This window comes from Agelaius phoeniceus, chromosome 2 (assembly GCF_051311805.1).
Source record: "Agelaius phoeniceus isolate bAgePho1 chromosome 2, bAgePho1.hap1, whole genome shotgun sequence".
Lineage (NCBI taxonomy): Eukaryota > Metazoa > Chordata > Aves > Passeriformes > Icteridae > Agelaius > Agelaius phoeniceus.
The window spans coordinates 91,074,904-91,094,463 of record NC_135266.1 but is presented as its reverse complement, the minus strand read 5'-3'; the positions used below and the strand labels follow the sequence as shown (position 1 = coordinate 91,094,463).

At 43.4% G+C, this 19,560-nt stretch overlaps 1 protein-coding gene across 1 annotated transcript in view; it reads right to left on the bottom strand.

The window, feature by feature from the left end:
* Window positions 1–482: 482 nt before the first annotated feature.
* The window catches only part of TBX15 (T-box transcription factor 15), an 89,488-nt gene continuing 70,410 nt past the window's right edge, over window positions 483–19,560 (bottom strand). Inside the window, exons 7-8 of the mRNA XM_054628095.2 lie at window positions 16,585–16,682; window positions 483–2,751 (exon numbers count right to left, since the gene is read on the bottom strand). Of these exons, the coding sequence (XP_054484070.1) occupies window positions 1,967–2,751; window positions 16,585–16,682 (883 nt within the window). The 3' untranslated portion in view covers window positions 483–1,966. The remainder of the gene's footprint in view (window positions 2,752–16,584; window positions 16,683–19,560) is intronic.

Sequence of the window (19,560 nt, the reverse complement as noted above, 5' to 3'; positions counted from 1 at the left end):
GAAATGCTTGCAGAATTGATCTTTAAAGGTCTTTCTACCTTTCTGGTACTTTTTCAGTTCAGAGGAAAAGAAGTTTATTGACACAAGGAAAGCTGTAAACTCTGCAGCCATAACTTACAGCCAGGTTTAAAGGGGCTTCAGCCTCCCACAGCTTTCAGTATTAATGTCTCAATCTCATATTAGAATTATAGTGCAAATAAAAAACTGACACATTCCCCCAAATTGCAATTTAAAATTATTTTTATATTATAAATAAACTATATTGCTATTTTTAAGTATCATTGACTGTACTGACTGTGAAAAATTGTTCTGAAGAGCTCCTTCAATAATCAAAATAACATTTTGAGACACTTGCTGTGAAGAAGACAACTTACAAACTCCAAGGACTAAATTTTTAAAATACTTGAGAAGACAGAATTTTTTATTTTTATTGCAATATTGCCTGGACTTCACAATTTGGCACCATATCTTCAGCCTTTCTGTTGTGCAAACATATGTGGCAGTATTTTTAAAATGTCTGTCTCTAGAAAACCACTGAGGAAGCCTCACAGACAGAGAAGAACACAGAAGGAACAATTGCAAAGATTTATTTAGCGCTTTCTGTGCTTGGCACTTAGAAACAGAGTTCCGTGCATAGGGCAAATCTTTATACAGCTTTTTCTTCATACATATTTTACATACCATTTTTATTGCCCTCTTTTATATTCATAATATTGAATACCCCACTAGGCATATAAATACATTTATCTACAACACCTCACAACAACTCTCAATAATATCTGTATTCTGTTACTTGGTATTTGCATTTTCACACAACTTAAATGCATAGCTTGCACCAAGCTACAATTGTTTTCTTATTTTTAAAGGATTTGAAGAGAAAAAAAGGGAAAAAAAAAAGAACAAGGGAAAAAAACAGAAAAGAAGATGTTAAAAGGCAATGATCTATTTGGTTAAACAGAGACCATGTGGCAGGTGGAAGGTTGGCAAATACTCAACCACACTGTTTCTGAAATGCTAATGGTTTTCTACGGCAACTCTCGCATGCAAGGTCAGCTGCACTCCTGTAGAACTCTCTTTTCTCATCACTCTTCCCCATGAGCTCAGTCTGGACAATTTCTTCCCAGTGGGATGAGTGCTATGGGAGACACACATTCCCCACAAAGGCTGTCATCCATTCCGTTTCGCTGTATTACTTCCAGTCAAGCCAACAGGAGCTGAGCCCCCTCCCGCCATTCACCTTTCCAAAGTTCCATCCCCACTTCTGTCTGAGGCTCATTTGTGAGCTAAAACTTTTCTCTCCTCTCTCTCCCACCTTCATCTGCAGGCTGGGTGCTGGTGAGCTCGACCTCCATAAAGAAACAGCCGGCTGGGCAGAGCCATGGTGAGAATGAGAAACCTCTTCAGAAGAAGCTCCAGCCCCGCAGCGCCATTCCTGTGCTACAGTGGAAGGAAGACCCACAGGCCTTGCTGGTATCAGAAATGGCCTGAGCCACTCTGGCAGTGAGGAACTGTCTGGGAAGGAGGAGGTCTTTAGAGCCTTGGCAGCGCAGCCTCAGAGGATGAAGCCCTGGGAGACTGCCCTTCTTCAACAATTGGAGGAGACAGCACAGGGAATGGATCCCTCCACGCTGAAAGCTCACACTGCCTAAAGTTAATGCAAAAAACAGTAAATTCAGCTGCTTCTCTCCAGCTCCTCGCTAAAGTCATGCCCTCTTTTCTGCAATGTCCAGAAAAAGCAGGTGCTGCGTGCCAGTCTGGAGGCCCTGGGCTACAACAAGCTGCGATGGCTGTCAGTCGAGGCTCTCCAGCAGGTTCTGGGGCACACGCCTAGATGGCTTATGTTCTTGTTTATCGTTACAATACTAGTTCCACTATAAGTTTGAAGGCAAAAGAGTACTGGGATGGGTTCACCCCTGGGAAGGATGAAGGTCCAGCTGCCTTCGATGCCAAGGAGAGGCAAGGCTTGTTAGACCATGGGCACAGACATCTGTGAGGAGGAGCCCTGGACCGCTCCGTACTGCCTGTTGTCACAGGCGGCCGCTGTCTGCTGGTTGCTGGAGGGAGGGCTGATCATGTGCATCCCATGATCCATCCCTGTGGAAAGGTATTGCCTCTCTCCAAAGGCCCCACTGGAGGGGGAAGAGCAGAGTAAAGTGCTTTGGGAGGTGGTGAGTTTCTCTGGGCTTGCCGCCAGCCTGGGGGAAGCAGGGAAATTGTATCCATAGAGGTTGTAGGGATTGTGCAGGGAGAAGGCATTGTAGGAGCTCTGCTGCATGTGGCCGCCACCAAACATGTGTGAAGAGGAGGAGGTGGAGGCAGGGTTGCCTGCTTGCATGACATACTGAAACTGGGAGCTGGGGAAAGATCCCAGCTGGCCACTGTATGCCTCCATCTTGCTGTTGCTGGGCAGGGAGGAAGGAGCCGGCATTCCTGAGATCAAGGAGGGAGTCCTCTGAGGCATGAAGGTTTCGGAGGGCTGCGAGGCAGAAGCGCTGCTGCTCTGCAGCCGGTTGTAGCCCCCGTCACTCAGCCCTGGGTAGCTCTGCAGCGCTGCCATGTTGCTTCTGGCGCAAGGAGGATAATCAGACAGGTTGAGGTTGCAAAGCTGACTCTCCCGGCAGCCAACATTGAAAGTGTTGGGGGCCAGATGGAAGGCTGGAGGAGAGCAGGATGGAGAGAGAAGGTGAGAAGAAGCGGATGGTGATGGGGTCCCCGTGCTGGAGGTGGTCGGGGATGTTCCTGTGCTGCCTCCTGCAAAACAAAACACATGGGAGGATGTTCAGCACCCAGAACCACATCTGCAAAATGAGACAGCCTCATTGAAAAACAGCTTAGTTCAATAAAGAAGCAAGGGTGGTAAAATGGCCACTGAAAAACTCAGCATTTCTGGGCAAGGGCCCTCGCTTTATTAATAGCATCCCTCAGTCTTTCCTTCTGCTTTTTTGGTACAACTTTGTATTTCAACAGACATTTTATTCCCTTTTAAAATGGGAGAGGGAAGCAAGCCTGCCACAGAGTAACCCAAGGCATTGGGAAAAGCTGCGAGGAACGATGGCTCCGTCAGTCAAGAGATCTGCCATTTCCAGACATATTTATCTAGTTATCTTTAGGGGAAAAAAAAAAAAAGGTAATTTGGTAATTTCTGCTCTCTCCTGGTCTGCAGGAAGATCCCCAGTCAGTGAACTGTTTGGTCCCACTGCAAACACGCTTTATCATCTGCTTGGGGGATCGTGGTGGGAAGTGCCTGAAAGCATGTTGGACTTTGCACTATTCAGCATTTTTCAGCTGGCTCATGGTGCAGCAGCACTGATTCAAGCCAGAAGTAACACTAAAATGAAGGGACACAATTTCAAGCTATATCCTGCTCCACAGAGTGCAGAAAGGGGATGTGTCAGGATTTTAAATCATGTGCACAAAATTTAAATGGGATTCCATATGTTGTACCACTGATGTTAACAAAATACTGATATACATGCGTGTCAGTAATATCAGCACGTTATACAATATTTATGCTACGAATGTTGGAATTGACCATTCTGCACAGCAGGGATGCTCACATGTTCTGACCTGGGAAAATAATACTGTGTAATACTACCAAGAATGGTAGCAAACTGAAAGTAAGTGTTATGAAAAAGAGATGGCACAATTTTGAGCTTAAGAAGTGATTATTTATAGGCAACATTCTGAATTGGAGGAAGCTTCCTTGAACAACCAGGAAAATTAGTTCTGTGCTTAAAAGAATTCAGTTTTCTGATGTGAAAACTTTTATTTTCATTTGGTTATTCTCTTTGTAAGAGATTCCCTTTCTGCATTAGTAAAGTGAAGACTCTTGAAAAAGGACCAAAGAAGTAGTGGTGAAAAAATTTGACCAGGGAATAAACAGACCCAGAGGAACTGGGAAGCAGCATTTCCAACAAGGTAGAAAATTACAGATGAGAGGCAAAGGGAATTGAAAAGACAGTGTTTGAATGGGCAGGTGAAATTTCACCAAGGCAGAGATTGCACACTGAGGATCAAAAATAAGGGAAAACTTTTTCTTGTATCATCTTACATGGAAAAAAATCCAGCAGGATTTTGAGACCAATCTAGGTCTGAAAAAAAAAAAAAAAAAAGGAAGAATTTAATGCAGTGTTGCTTGATGAAAAGAGAATAGGTGATGCTAGGTGTTAAGAAAGATGTGTTCTGTGTCACAGTATATGATGGTGAGAATGAAGTGAGATTATATCTGACTCTTTCTGACACATCTAGGGTGAAATAGAATGAGGAGTGAAAACCTTGAGACAGTAATAATATTTGTGATTTTTTTAATTTTAATTTTTTTTAACCCAGATTTAGAAAAAATGAAGAAAAACAGCACTGGGTAAGCACAGCCTGAAGTGATTGCTGTTGACCCAGGCAACATTAACAAAAGGCGAATTTCTGTGTTGCCAAGTCAGAGTAGTCATTCCCATTACTAGCCATGGGGAGGAATGTTTACCAGTTATTGCTGAGCCACTGACTCCTTTTGTCATTCATTCCAAAGCATAAAAGAGAAGCATTGCATCAAGTCTCCATTAAAGTAAATGAGAGAAACTGAATTTTCAAATGCCACAATTTTCAAATGGACTCTGCTTTCACTTCTTAACAATACTGATATGCTCAAACTTGCTCACATATTTTAGCTCCAGAGTTCAAAGGTTTGTTGTGTAAGTTTCTAATTTAGCATTTATTTTAAAGGCAACACCTTCCTGGTTCATTTAATGTCTCTGTCAGACAACCTTGGGCTATTTTGGCTGTGGTAAGTAAAGATGGCACCTCCTTCAGCCTTTGTCCCTATCTCTCTTTTACAGGTTGTCAATATGCAATAGGGTCAGCAGAAGGGAAGGTTGGCTTTTACACAAGTAGTTCCAGTCCAGCCTCTTTTAGTTGAAATTGCTGAAAAATGTGAGATTGAACACAACTACAGACACTATTTTTTGTTAGCCCTGCTGTAAAGAGCACCTCTAATAGGGAGAACGGGCAGACAGCTGAATCCATGTATCATCTTCTAGTTATCCAAGACCAAAATACAGAGATCAAACAATCACAAAGCAAATACAGCACAAAGTGAGGTGTATTTAACCCACAGTAATCCTGCTTTTGACTCTTTACACCATTTATTTCATTAACAGACTGCAGAAAGTGACTCCCTTGCTTACAATGTCTGGAGAATAAGTGAAAATGCATATGTGTGCATGTATGAGTATTTAATGATCTGTTTGAAATAAAATATATAGATAAATTATTAAATACAATGTCTTGATTTCAGTCTTCCTTTGCCCCAGAGCTAAACTTTATCAACTCAGTAGGAGAAAAGTGCACACACCAGTTACCAGGGAGAGATGTCATATTAGTTACCACTGTAAAGAGCCAACTCTGAGTTCCCTTGCTAAACTGAACAACCAGAGTTACAAAGCACAGGTTCAGACTGTGAATTCCTACCTATTCCTGAATTTTCCAAATCTGTTTGCTTACAAGAATTTTCTAACAAGCAAGTTCTTAACTTTGCCAAGCTTGTTTTGAAACTTTAAAGCTTTATGTTTTCTTCATTTTTTTCCTATTAATTCTAGGATTAATATTTGAAGCCTTGAGTTTTTAGCATGTTCACAGATATGGATATATCACTCTCTCACTTTCTCTAGAGGATATATCACAGCCTGTGACTTACATGGCTGTCAAAGATACTCAGAAGACAATCTAGAAAGAATATAGAAGTGAATCCTTCATCCTGCTTGGTGGAATAAGGATCCTTAAAATGTGAGAGGAGGGTACAGAGAGATCTGCTTGTATAATTTGCATTTAAATTGGGGGTCATTGGACTTTATTCATCTGCTGAGAAACTACAATCCAGTTGTACCCATAACTGAGGCTTTGGCTACACAGAGTAAGTTTTGCTTGTTAGCAGTTTCAAGGGTTTCTTAATGGTTCCAAAACTGAGAATTGCATATTTCGGTCACCTCTACATTGCACATTTGGAGGTCACCTCCAAAGAAGGATTGAGTGATTCTGCTTTGAATAATCCCTATTTGCAGGCAAACAGGAAAACCCTGAAGTAACAACACAGCAGTTAGGAAACAGAGTAAAAAAGATTTTTCTTTTTCTCTGTAACTTCAAAATGATGAGGAGGTAAGAGATCCATCAACGTGAGCAAGTACCAAACCTGACAAGTCTCTTTCAAGAATGCTTTGCTACCAATGCCAACCACAAGCACAGGACATGCCACACTTCTGCTGCAACAGAGCATAATGCAGAAGCAAGAAGTTCCTGATCATTTGCAGAGTAATCTTTACACCTTTAAGTGGAACAGGAAATAATACAAAGCAAGGCCTGTCTCAGGTCATTCTCTTCAGACCAGCTCCACTCCTCTCTGAAGGACATTTCTTAGCCACCTTTGCTAGCAGCCCCAAGTGTGGGCCATACACAACCTGGACTTTTGTGAAGTTATAACTTGGTCTATAGTTGTTACAAAGTCAGCCAAATACCCCTAGAGATGGCAGCAAGCCCAGTAAATATATCCACACCATACCACAGTCTTGGAAAAACAGATGTGTGTGTCATTTCAATGGAAGGCATGGATAGAAACCAATCTAGTTAAACTGATACACAAAACTATGTTAGGTCTGGTTTAAGTCAACTGAAACCACATTTAAGCAAGAATAAAATGAATCCCTCGATAGTTGCCCTCTGTTCCTTTTCTCTACCCACCATTTCCCCTGGAAATAATTGCCAACACCAAAAGTATTTACCAGCTATGTCACAGTATCTCTCACCTCCACACTTACCATGACTCCAGAGTGATTAATTACTATTTTGAGCAGCCCCTAGAAGATAATTTTTTGGCTCTGCAGGCATTGGTTCCACATATGTGCCTTTATTGAGCCACATTTGTATAACATAGAAGGCTCAGAATTTCAAAGGCCCCTCCTTTGTATCTGAACCCTGCCCCACACGGCAGGGGAAAGTGTCTGTCCTCACAGTGTCCTGCTATTCTGTCCAGGGTTTAGCCAAGCAATGCTGTCATCTCTGGGCATACAAGTGATAACTAAATTGACCTTATCAAAAGGACAGAAGCATTTTCAATGAGGGGAATTAGAGAATGATCAAGTGCAAGAGAAGTCAAAATTTGCAAACTGAGACTGAGAAGTAGGGAAAAAGAAGAATGAAATCATGGTGGAAGACAGGGAGACCATGTGGAAAGGGTGGGATGTAAAGGCAAACCTTCCTCTTCTTGACACTCTTGTGACACTGAATAGAAATGCTGTCTGTGCACCAGTGTCAGGTACATGCCCACAAGTCTTAGGGAAGAAATTACAGCTTTTCCTTTGGGTATCAACAAGAGGTGCCATTAAAATACCACCTCAAATAGCTTATGACTGGCATTTCCTTCCTGTCACATGTCCGTCTGTGAAACAGTAATGGTGCTGTCTTCCTGTATGTCCCAAATAAACCCTTGCTTTTGCTTTTATCTAGACTGAGCTTGTGTTGAGGACAATTTAAGGGCAAACTGCGGCCCAAATATACATAGTCCATAAGGTATGATGTGCCTTAAAATGAGGGGTTGGAATATTCTGGAAACATTCAGCGTGCCAGGGCATCTGAAATCCTACAGGGACCTCTTCCACAGAAGGCAGATCACGTAGAGAACTTCTAATACTGCAGTGTAGATGGAAAATGCATCTGCCAGCAGCCAGCATTTGCCAAAGGAGCTTTCTGGCAACAGCAAGATAGTGGGGAGAGCATCAGTGCCAAGGGAGTCTGAAGCAACTGTGCATGGAAAATTTTCTGGGATCTCTCTTACAAATGACACCATACTATTCACTTGACCCTCAACTTATCCCAACCTCCTTTATCTGAAAGGTGCATATAAATCAAACTTTGGACTCCGCTGCAGCATATTTTCCTTGGTAATGTTTCCAGGCGTTGGATGCTACCATCACCTACAGTGCCTCCATACAAACCTCTTGGTCCCTGAAGCCCTTGCTCAGTGCAGAGCTGCCTTCAGCACAACATACCTGAACAGGAGTGCCTGTGCAATGGTAGAGTCTCACCAGAGCTTTAAAGAAGTTTGGACAACTTGGTCACAGCCTGCAGCTCTCATCATGGCTGGTCTCACACAGGGGTGACCTGGTATTCACTGTCACATTGCAAACAGATGTGGCTGCACGTCCTCAGAGTTTGTGCTTTACTTTCTGACAAGGATGGAAACAGCAAGGTGGTTTGTCTTGAGATTTTATGTTTTGATGGGTCAGGCAGCACATAGCTATTCTTTGAATGCAAGAGCTTTGCCCACTCCTACCTACAAGCTGGTTTAGCTTGTGGCCAGACATGAACCACAGGGTCAGCATGGTCAGCCCATGGCCTGCAGGCTGTGCTGAGCCCACAGGACACTGTCCAGCCCACAGCCTCAGCCAGGCCATCTCCTTCCACCTCCATATGTGAACAGGACCTGATGCTTGGATTGATAGGTGCATAACCTCACCTGGAGGAGCCACAGACCCTCTTCTGACACCTGCCCAAGATGTTGGCATCTTCATCATATGATAGGCATGTATCCAAGCACCTGGGGGTGCATTAAAAAGGGACTGTGGCCACCAGTCATTCACCTGGCTCACAACTCTCCTCCTGGCACTTGGGCAAATAAGTCCTCCTGAGAGGTAGTTTATATTCACTTGGGCACAGAGCCATGCTAATGCAACTCTCCATCTTTCCAAATGGAGCTGGCCAGGAGCTGGCATGTGTCTGGCCAGCAAGGAGCACAGAGGAGCCTGCCCATGCAGATGTGCTCCAAGTCATTTCTGAAAGGTCTGGTTTTTGTGAGGACTCTACAGTCTTGAATACATATATACAGGGTCTTTCTAAAACACAGGAAAGAGCAACTCTTACCAGTGTTTTGCAGTGTCCTATCCTCAGACACAACAGTAAATAAATGTAATGGCATGTATGCAGGAAAACAAATTTGAACAGAAAGGTAAATCCTACTACCATTGTGTGCACTTCCACACACATGCACACTAAGTATGGCATATGAAATTCACTCTCTGCCTTCCAAGTCACTTCACCTTTGGTCGCAGAAGAAAAATTGAAATTTTTAATTGCCCAAGGATGGGAATCTGAGGGAGTTATGAGGCCAGGAGGGAGGGTTTGTGCAGATTGCCAGGCGGTCTGACAGATAGATTATGAGGCCAGAGTGTGCCACTGTAACCATCTGATCTCATGTCCTTTTGGAGCCAGGCGTAGCACAAACCTGGATCCATTTCTGCTTCAAGCAGCACATGCCTCAGTCCTGCTTGATGCCTTCAGACATCTAAATGCCACAATATCAGGTGTCCCTCCTGCTCTCACCTATCATGGCAACTTTTTCTTTGCAAGTATAACTGGCAGCCCAAGGTCTCTGCTCCCAATCCTAGCTTTCCAAAATTCAAACCTAAAACCTCCAGAAGGACTGAGACATTCTTCATCACCATAACTACCCCTCTGAGTTCCCTCACCACCTTGGAAAACTAAATGGCTTTGATGCCTGTTCCTTGTCTTCTCACCAAGAGAGGGCAGGGCCACCTGGTCTGTGACATGCTGGACTCTCTCTTCACTCCTTCCCTATTTTTAGGAATGAAAACTTCCCACTTTCATGGGAATGAGAGCCATTTCTGTCTTCAGAGAGTGTAGCTGCCTTTTTTCTCTCTAGAGCCCTTGGCCAATTATCAAATTATGAATCCGCTGGTAAAATCTTTAAAAGGCCCAAATGAGACTCGACTCCTATTGCATGCCAAGTTGCTGGGTTGTAGAGGAAACATAAAGAGTGCTTTGTAGTTCTTTGGGATACAGCTCACAGAGCACATAAAAAAAAGAAGATAATTACAGCAATAGATTTAAGGGGGAAAGTATGTACTGTATGGCACAAAAGTGAGGAATGAAAGGAAATTTTGGTTAAGGTTAGCAAATTATAGAGAAGGACTTTTTAAATAAGTTTGCCTCAAATTACAAGAATCATTGGAATTAATGGTAGATCTAGAACAATTCAGAATAATACTTTACTTCCCCTTACATCTTACAAATTTCTTCTAGGCAGAGTGAGCAGTCAGAAAGCTTTATCTCTAACTTGCCTCAGTCATCCTCCAAGAAAAAAAATATTTTCAAGATCTAATGGTAAAAACCGACCTTCTTGTCTAATGTGGACAAAGAGTATGATTCAGGAGATGTGATTTTCATTCCCATCCATATCCAGAGCACCAAGACAGCTGAGGAAAAACATTGAAGTACTGTGGCGAGTTCAAGGAACATGTAATTTTTTATTAATAAGAAAATTATGTGCTACTCTTAGGAAACCATTCAAATCTTCAAAGTATCATTGCCCAGCTCTAGTCATTCATGTGAAATCTGAACACCACTCAGCAGATAACAAAGAGATAGGCTTCAGTCACTGGAACTCAGGGTAAACACCTCTCTGGAGTAACAGAGCACTTCAGGCTCCTTTCAGATCATTGGGAAGTGGCACAGGCTTTGACTTCCAGCTTCCTGTGTCCCATCTGGGAGAGCATTTTAATTTCCAGTGATGCACCAAAAATGTTCCTTCTCTTAAGAAAAACGATCTGCAGCTCAACCTAGAAGAAGCTGGAACAGTGTTTTCCCTGGTGCTTTGTTTAAATGAGGCAATCAACGAGCCATTGCAAGTATGTAGCAGAAACCAGCGCTTGATCCCAATAACTCTGGCAACAAATGCTCTGTTTCCAATCTCCTCTTCAAGGTCAAAAGAATCAAGCAGATAATTGGGTCCACACCCAGCTATCTGACCTCTGCCAATAGCCTCGACTGTTCACAATTGATTTTGAAAGGGAAGCAGAATCCAGATTATCCTGGTGGCGTTGCTGACAGAACTGATGACTGCCTTTGGGAGACGAGGGACCAATCAGATGAATTTGTAGGTGGTTCAACCTCCCTTGGCATAAACAGCTCCACTCTTTTGGGAGACATTATTTTTGGGGTCTAGGATCTCAGATAAAGCCAAAAGGATCTTAACAGTTATATACTTCTTTCTACCTCCAGGCACCTGTGATGCCTTCAGATGAAGTTCTGGAGGGCTCATTCTTCCTTCCACTTGACACTAGTACACACTTGTGTATTCAGGATTTTGTTTTCATATGGGTGCAATCAGGGCAGCTCTCTGAGCACCACCCCTATGGGGGAAGAGTATTATACTGAATAAGTTACAGGCAGTACAGACAAACTTTGGCAAGAGAGAGGTGATGCCTGCCCAGAAAGGGTAATGTTTACAGACAGAGAAGCTGGAAAAGCAGCAACAACTCAGCTCAGGGTATCTGTCTCACATCTGCTGATAGCCCCTGCAGACTTAGGGTCTGTCTGGAAACATCGTTACTACAAGAAAACATTGTTCCTTTCCAGCACTAAATGAGACCTTTGAATCTCTTCCACACCGAGGAGAGGGAGCCTTTTGTGCATATTCTTGTTGACACAAGTCTGCAGGGTTAAGATATTCCCCTCTCAGAAGTGGACAGTGGGACCTGTACTCAATCAGTTTGTACATGCATGCTGCTTTAGAGATAGCACCAGCTGTCTCACCAGCAAGGAACACAGCCCTTTTTCCCTACAGCACCCTTGTAGATGATTTCCAACGCTGATCTCAAGAGCCATTAATGCCAATTTTGCAGACCCTCTAGGAGGTGTGCTCTCTACTCTCTACCTCCTGTCCAAGATCAATGCAGATGCTCAAGCTGATGGAGAAGAGGTTGAATCTACTGCATCTACCCTTTGTTGGATCCCTGGCAAAAGCACTTATTCAAGAAAAGAGCCCATTTGGAAGGAAAGCTGCCCTGAGAGCTGACCAGTCATGTTTAAGATGTTTGACTCTTGTGGATTTGTTATTCATGCATCAAAACAATAATTTAATGACAAAGTGAATTTTTATGTGCTGCAAGCCTAGTGATAGATCACATCATGTGACTGTCACATTAGTCCTGAAGTTTTACTTAGGAGGTACTTCTTCCTACCAACTGCTAGGGTAGCTTTGATTTCATTTCTTGATAAGTCATCGGCTTTTGTAGGAAGGATTAGATACTCATCACTCTTCTAATACTGCCTTTTTAGTCTCTATGTCCTCACAAAACTTAGAGTCACTGATAGTGATCTGCTCATCACCATATCATGTGGGAAACTGGATATCACAAATGAGCCAGCAACAGCTCTTTTTACTCTTAGTGACATAATGCAGAGTTACTGGAACTCTGATTTTCTTTTTTTCTCTCCCTCTTTTTTTTTCTTTTTTATGTTCCCTTTTAAAATCAAGAAACTGAGCCACAAATTTTTAATAATGAGAATCTGGATGAGGTTCAATCTAAATTTTGAAAACATATTCCAATTAAAGGCTTTAATAGATTTTTGGCTTTCTGCACGTCTCACTGCCATATGCATTCAATAACCCCAAGCCCCCTTTCTCACCAGCAGTAAGTAGACTGCAGTGTGGGTGATACCGTTCCCCAGAAGATCAGCTGCTCCTGGATTGCCATTTTTGGAGCATTTCGTGCAAAGGTTTTTCTCAGGGGGGACTTCTTTCTTTCAAAGCTGGCTGCAGATCTGCTGTGATTGTGTCCAGCCTGGTGCTCACTCTTGCGAAGCTGCGGATACTTTTGGATTACGCACTCCAAAAGAGAGGTTTTGTTCTCAAGCCAGGGGATTTCGCTAAGAGAGCAGCATGTTCTTTCCCTTGGTAGGACAACATGGTGACCACTCAGGTCACAGACCTGCCAGGACTTGCTGATGTGCTGCCCTTCAATGCAACATGTGCAACTAAAGCTCATGGACCACAGGATTCAGCTACAGCAGGTATCTGCCACTGGGTGCAACATCAAACTCTCCAGTTTGCCTGGCAGCTGAAACCCATCATTGTGCAGATTAGAAAGTTATTCAATCCCTGCATGAAACAGCTGCATCCAGCACACCAAGTATCGATTTTGGTGTGTCCCTTGCTCCACATAAAGCTTAGGCCAAACAAATGAGCAAAGCACTAGGATGTAGGTCAAATGGCAGAAAGGATAATGTGGAAAAAATTGTAATATCTTTAGATAATTGTATCACATAGATGTGTCTGGAATACTCTGTGCAGACTTGTATTTAAAGAAACTATTAAGAATCTGGAAAAGTTCCCACTAAAAGATAAATTAAATGATTGGTTCTATTCACTTTGAGTGACACAGAAGGGGGAGATAAAAACCTGTAAACAATTAAATGTATGAAGAAGGTGGATGAGGGGAAATTTGTCCTTAGCTCTTTAAACCCCACAAAAAGGGATAAGCATTTAGTTAGAGCAGAAAACTTGAAGTCTCTTGAATGAAGCATGTTTGCATGCTTGCAGTTTACCAAGAAATCTCTATTGCCCTTGCTACCTCTGTCCCCATCACTACTGACCATTTTGCAGTATTTTTGGGGTTTGTACCTCTTAGGAACTGCACTAATTCATTTAGGTCTGGATAAGTTAGTGCTGGAACCAGACTGCCGAGTAATACTGGGATTGTCCTTACAAGAGGGCATATTTGTAATGTCAGCTTGGAGATCAGTCAGCTCCTCATTTCAGAATACACACTAGCTTTTCGAAACTGGCACATGTGGCAGTAAATTAAATGCTCTCCAAAAAATCATCACATTTATACAGTTATTTTTATCAGTCAAATCTCTAACCTGGCCAAATAATTCAGTTGGATTTGTTAGGCAATATTATCTTGGAAAATTCAGGTAGCACAGAAAAATTTAGCTTGAAAGCAAGGAAGACACCATATTTATGCTGCTGATGCCCCAAACTTTTGCCCCTGAAAGTGTAATTTTTCCTGTTACAGTAGGATGAATCCATCTCTAGAAAATCGAAACTGAATTCCACAGTTCCCACAGGGAAACTCTTACAGCACATCCTTAAACTTAATGTAACTAGAACCTACTGCACTTTTTCCTATCACCACAGACAGTATCTTATTTTAGTACTTTTATCTATTCTCTCTCTCCTCATAGGCTGGATAACCATGGCTTGCTCCTCAGCAGTCCTAGGCATGTGGCCACTCTTGCTGCCCTCATCTCGTCTCTCTGCAGTGAGAACTCACTCCTCTTTAGCTGCAGTGCACACCTCTACTCCCAAAAGTCTCCCGTAGCCCCCAGGCAATTTCCCAACATTTCAGGGGATAAAAGGAAAGCTTGCATGTCCTCAAATGTATATTCAGAAATGTCACATATCCACCCAGCTTTGATGAAACCAGCAGGATCTGGAATTAAAATATCAGTTTATGAAACAAAAAAACCCTTAAAGTTTCTAATTCACAAATATATAAAGGTATGAGATGACACCATGCAGCTCAGAGCACTGAAGCTCCAGATGAATGAGGAGGAAACGCTGGGGCAAGTCACATCTATGTAAAATCTCAGAGGATCTGAGGTTCAATGGCTTATGCTGATGTCAGCTCTTAAACGACAGTGATTTGCTCACCTGTCACCCAGCTCATGTGCTTGAAAGCAAGGAGACGAAGAGGTGTGAGCACGATATATCCTGGTTGTCTTACATTTGGAGGGAGGAATCACATGTGGCTTAAACCCACCTCAGCATTTTTTTCTCTTTCTGTAAGCAATTCCAAGGACTCCATACCAGCATGTTTGTCCTTGCCTTAGGGGGCTGTCCCAGCAGCCAGAAATTAAAATAGAGCATGTTTGTACCTTAGCTTTCCACCTGTTTTTGAGACTGGGGTCAGCTTGTTGCAGCAGTTACCAGAGAGATGAGCACTATGAGGGTTGGAATATTTCTGATTTATTATTTCACATGGCTAAATGCAGAGCTCAAAAACCCTTTTGTAACAAGTTGTTAGGTTTTGAGATCAACCTGTAAACACAGCTTCAGTTAAGGGCTGCCCTAGGCTTTATTGTCTCTGGTGCAGTGGTGGTGGTCCACACAGGGCCTGCTGGTTACAGAGTACTGGCCTGCTTTCTGGCTTTTCAGCTGCCAAACTATATTATAACAAGCTAAAAATACATTAAATATTTTCCTTTCCTAATATTACCTTACCACGTAAGCAGTAGTTGGACCAGGCACTAGGATGTTATCTGATAACTGAGGGGAGGGAGGCAGGCGAGCCCGGATAGGGGGTGAGACATCGGAGAGAGGCTGCTTCAGTGACTGTGACCAGGAGGAGAGGCTGTTATGTTTCTATTTAGGTGGGTGATGAAAACATTTCTAAATCCTTGCTTTAACCCATCTCTGACCACGTGCCCCACCACAAGGGCTCCTCGACACAAGCCCCTGAGTTTGTGCAAAGTCCCTCCTGCCCCATGCTGTGCTATTCAAGAGGAGTTGGGTGGTCAGGTGAAGACCATGCATGGGGAGTCTAACAGAGCTGACTGGAGCATGCTCTGTTAGGACAGACTTCTGTGCTGTGCCATCAGAAAAAATATTTAGCAGATGACCTGGGCCCTGGAGTGTTGCATGTGGGACTGGCATGGGGACAGTCAACAAGCAAGAAGAGATTCCTCAGCTGAACACTCTTCTGATTCTGCCTCAGTGATGGGCAACCCCAAAAGCCACCACTGCTTCCCTGCATCTTGAGGAGAACACACCATCCATCCCTAGGTGGATTCAAGATCTGGAGGGAAGTTTTGGGGGTGATGTCAAGACTGAATATGAGAGGCTGGAGATCTGCTACACAGGGCAGGCATTTGGTGTTGATTGCTTACCTTTGCTGGTGTCACATTTGAACACCATTTTGAATTGCTTCTTTTCTTGCATGTACATTGTAATAAAAAAAAAGTATCAGGCTGCTGCCCTGATAACTCTTTCTCAGTGATCACTGTTTTTAACTAGAAATAGCTGCACTAAAGTGAATGGGAAAGACCTACCTCTGCAAAAAGCAAAATAGCAACATGGCCTGAAACTAGAGATGAAAGCCCTACTTAACTAATGAGATATGTAAAGGGCAGAAGCTATGAAAAGACACAGCATGAACACTTGGCCTATCCAATAATTCCTCCCAGATTCTTACTAGCAGAAAGTGTCTCCAGCAAGGCCACTGTGTTTTGAAATCAGGGTAGCATGACCCCAAAGGGAGACATATTCTTGGTCTCCTAAAACTTCCAGAGGGCAAATCCCACCCCCACCCCACTACTTCCCCTTGTGTTTGCATACAAATGGCAAATGTAAACTGTAAATGGAGAACAGCGTGGCTGAGAATTTCCTCAGTCTTTCTGTGTTCTCTTCACATTTAACTCATGCTGTGTACTTGGGCTGATTTGCCCAACCCTACAATGCTTCCTGCTCCTCCTTCTAGCTCTTAGGACTCTAGCTCTTGGGAGACCAGGGAACCCAAGCGATTCCATTGCACCTCATAAGACACTGCCCACTGTTTCCATCCCCCTCTCTGCTCTGTATCCTCTCACTTGAGCCAAGACCTCAACAATGTGTGTGACATCCCCATTCCACTCGCTGGACGCACAGCAAAGTGTGTGCATTGCTGCTTTTATGTCCTCTTCTCCTGCTCTTTCTTCAGGAGAAAGAGCAATCTCTTTCTTGCCATCTCTTTGTTCACTCACCTTGCTGCTTCTGCATGGTAGTGAAATCTTCAAAGGTGAGAGTGCGCACGGGGGGCCTCCAAAAGGCGTAGGTCTCCATGATGGCCTCCAGCCCTGTCCTGTGCAAAGGAAAGAAAATAAGGAGTGAATAAGAATGTCACCAGCTGGGGATACAGGCACTGAGGAAAGAAGGCTCTGACCTTGCTTGGCAAGCTGCCAGCAGCCACTGAAAGGTCACCTGGCATCTGTGAATTCCTCAAGTGAGTCTTCCCTCACAGGTGCTGACCATGAGAGTAAAATGAAATTTCCCCAGCCCAGGATTTCAAAAGTTCCTAGCGGTCTATAAATGCCTTTTTCCTTTCTAGCAAGAATCTCAAGCCTTCTGTCTGCTTTCCAGGGGACGCACGACTGTCAGCTCCTTAAGGCATACTCAATTTATCATTGAGTGGCCCTCCACAATTTTGGATAAGCTGTGATGCAAATAAAGAAGGCCTGGGACTCAGACTATGTAATCAGAGAGATTTTGTGAATTGCCTTTCCCTGCCACTTCATAGTTCTGGACACTGTTCCAAAGTGCTACGAGAAGCCATCAAAAAGGGAATCTTCTTGGTTTTGAACTTTGACTAGAAATGTGTAAGATGATCTTTCTAAAAGATCAGTGATACAACTGCTTTGGGTCCCTAACTCACCAAAACACTTATCAAAGAGAAAAAGCCAAAAACCAAGCGAGAATTTTTCTTCTTGAAAGGCTGAGGATTCAGATTTTTTCTTGTTGTCACCACAAACTCCTAGCTCTGCTGGAAGTCTCTTAGTGCCACAGGCTCAGTGAGGACACAGGTGTGTTATCAAACCCACTGGAGTTTCTTCCCAAGAAAAGCTCTCCTCAGTGGAAGTTGTACACTGCTCTGTTCCCCATTCCTTACCTTCCCCAGCCTATTTTCCCACAGTAGGTTACAGCCCTTGTACTGACTGAATACCAGGAGAGATTCTTCATCAAATGCGAGAACATATCCCCTTTCAATGCAAAAGGCACAACATCCCCAGAGCTGCTCATCAGATGTTGAACTGACACTGGAGCTGCCTTTTCCTTCTGAAAATGTCTTTCTGCACATGCCTCCACTCACTCAGTTAACTTTCCAAAGTCTCCCCGGAAGCTTGGATGCTTTAAATACATTGGAGTTGGCAAACCAAACTCTGTATTTTAAGAGGAGGTTTAGAAGAGAGGTTGTTGCATGGTGTTTATTAGCTGCTAAGCTGTTAGAAGTAGAAACAGAAGACATCTTTGCATAGCAGTCTCACACTAGTGCTGAGCACATTACAACAAAACTATTTGGTTAATACAGTGGCCTCTGCCAGCTCATGGAGCTCAGATGCAACAAGGCAGGGCAGAATTTGAACCCATCAGCCAAGCTGGGCTCTGTGTGCAGAAGCTGCCCTTTGACTACCGGTACCACCCCCAGGATTTCCTCTGCTCCCTGTGTATGAAAGTCACATATGTTCAGACTCCATCTGCTTCTCAACACACAAAGCCAGGAAGAGAACAGTACATTTTTGCAGCCTCAAGAAATGATCCCCAGCCCAAACACTGAGGGAAGACTTTCTGTATATCTGGGTACTGTATATCCAGGGGGCATAAAATGCCCTGAGCAAGTTGCAATGCAGCCAGACCTGTTGTTTAAAGGACCTGCCTTGATGATTAGAACCACGTAATGTATCAGAAACGCAGACTGAAATTTCCAGCTGTGCTACTCCAGCTGCTCTGTGTCTGCCACAGGATGGTGTGGGGAAGCAGGGAGGCCAGCTTACTGAGAGCAGTGACACACAGTCTGGCTCAGTCCTTAGATCCCCAGGTACACAACCTCACTTTGCACCAGCACAGCGCTCTAGCTCTCACAACTCACCTCCAGTGAAATCCAGTCCCTAATAGGAGGTGGCTCATGGAGGCAGTAAAAGTAGATTAAATCTATTACCCTTGCCTCTCCCTACATCATTATCAGCTCTTCAATTGACTCACGATTCAAGGTTTCTAGCTTTCCATTTAACACTTTCCCCTATATCAATACAATTCTCAAAGGCATCATGTAATTTCTACTTCTAAAAGAAAAGGAAAAAAAAAAAGAATAGCTAAGACATAATAAAAAGAAGAAATAAAACAGTAAATTGGGAATAATATATTGCTTTCAAGGGTTGGACTTGACTGTGTCTATGAGCTGATAGGGGGTAAATGGCAGCACTGAGAGTGTCAGAGCAGCTTGTAAAGCTGTTCTATTCCTGCCCTGCATGTCAGAGGAAGGAAAGATGCCAACACCAACAGGGACCAACCTCCTCCTGCTCCAGGGGAGCAGCTCTACAACATGCCCCTTGCTGTGAACACAGCTCCTGCCACCCGTCCCCTTTCACACTGTGGCTGCTGGCAGCAACAGTGTGGCCTTGCCCTGCAAAGCTGAGGGCAGCGTGGTGTCACAGGTACCTGAAGAATGAATGTCACACTCCACAGTTGGCTCTTCCTTCCCCAAATGTGAATCATTTACTCCCCACAAGTTTGCATATGTTGAACACATGTATAAAATATCCTCTCTGAGCACGTGGGTGACAGAGCTCAAACTTATGTCCACTTCTCCTACGCACAAATTTAAGCCTCTATATACTAGATCAACCTTTTTTCCCCATTAGTTTGTGTGTTTCTTTTTTTTTTTTTTTTTATCTTTGGTTTCTGGGTTTTGGAACGCTTTTTCTTGATGCAGAAAAAATGTTGAATGTTGTGGGTGTTTTTGAAACAGCTTCTAAGCAGAACACATCCTTACTGAATTTTCACATCCTTCCAGGTATCAGACAAGACCCATGAGACAGCACCTTCATGTGCTAACCTGCTAGGCAGCTACCACACTATGAATGGAGTCTTGGAGAGGAAAAAACATTCATTCGTGCTAAAAACAGCTCTTTGTTAGAAGGCACACCACCTTTGTGTACTGATTTTACAGCCCTAGCCCCAGCCTT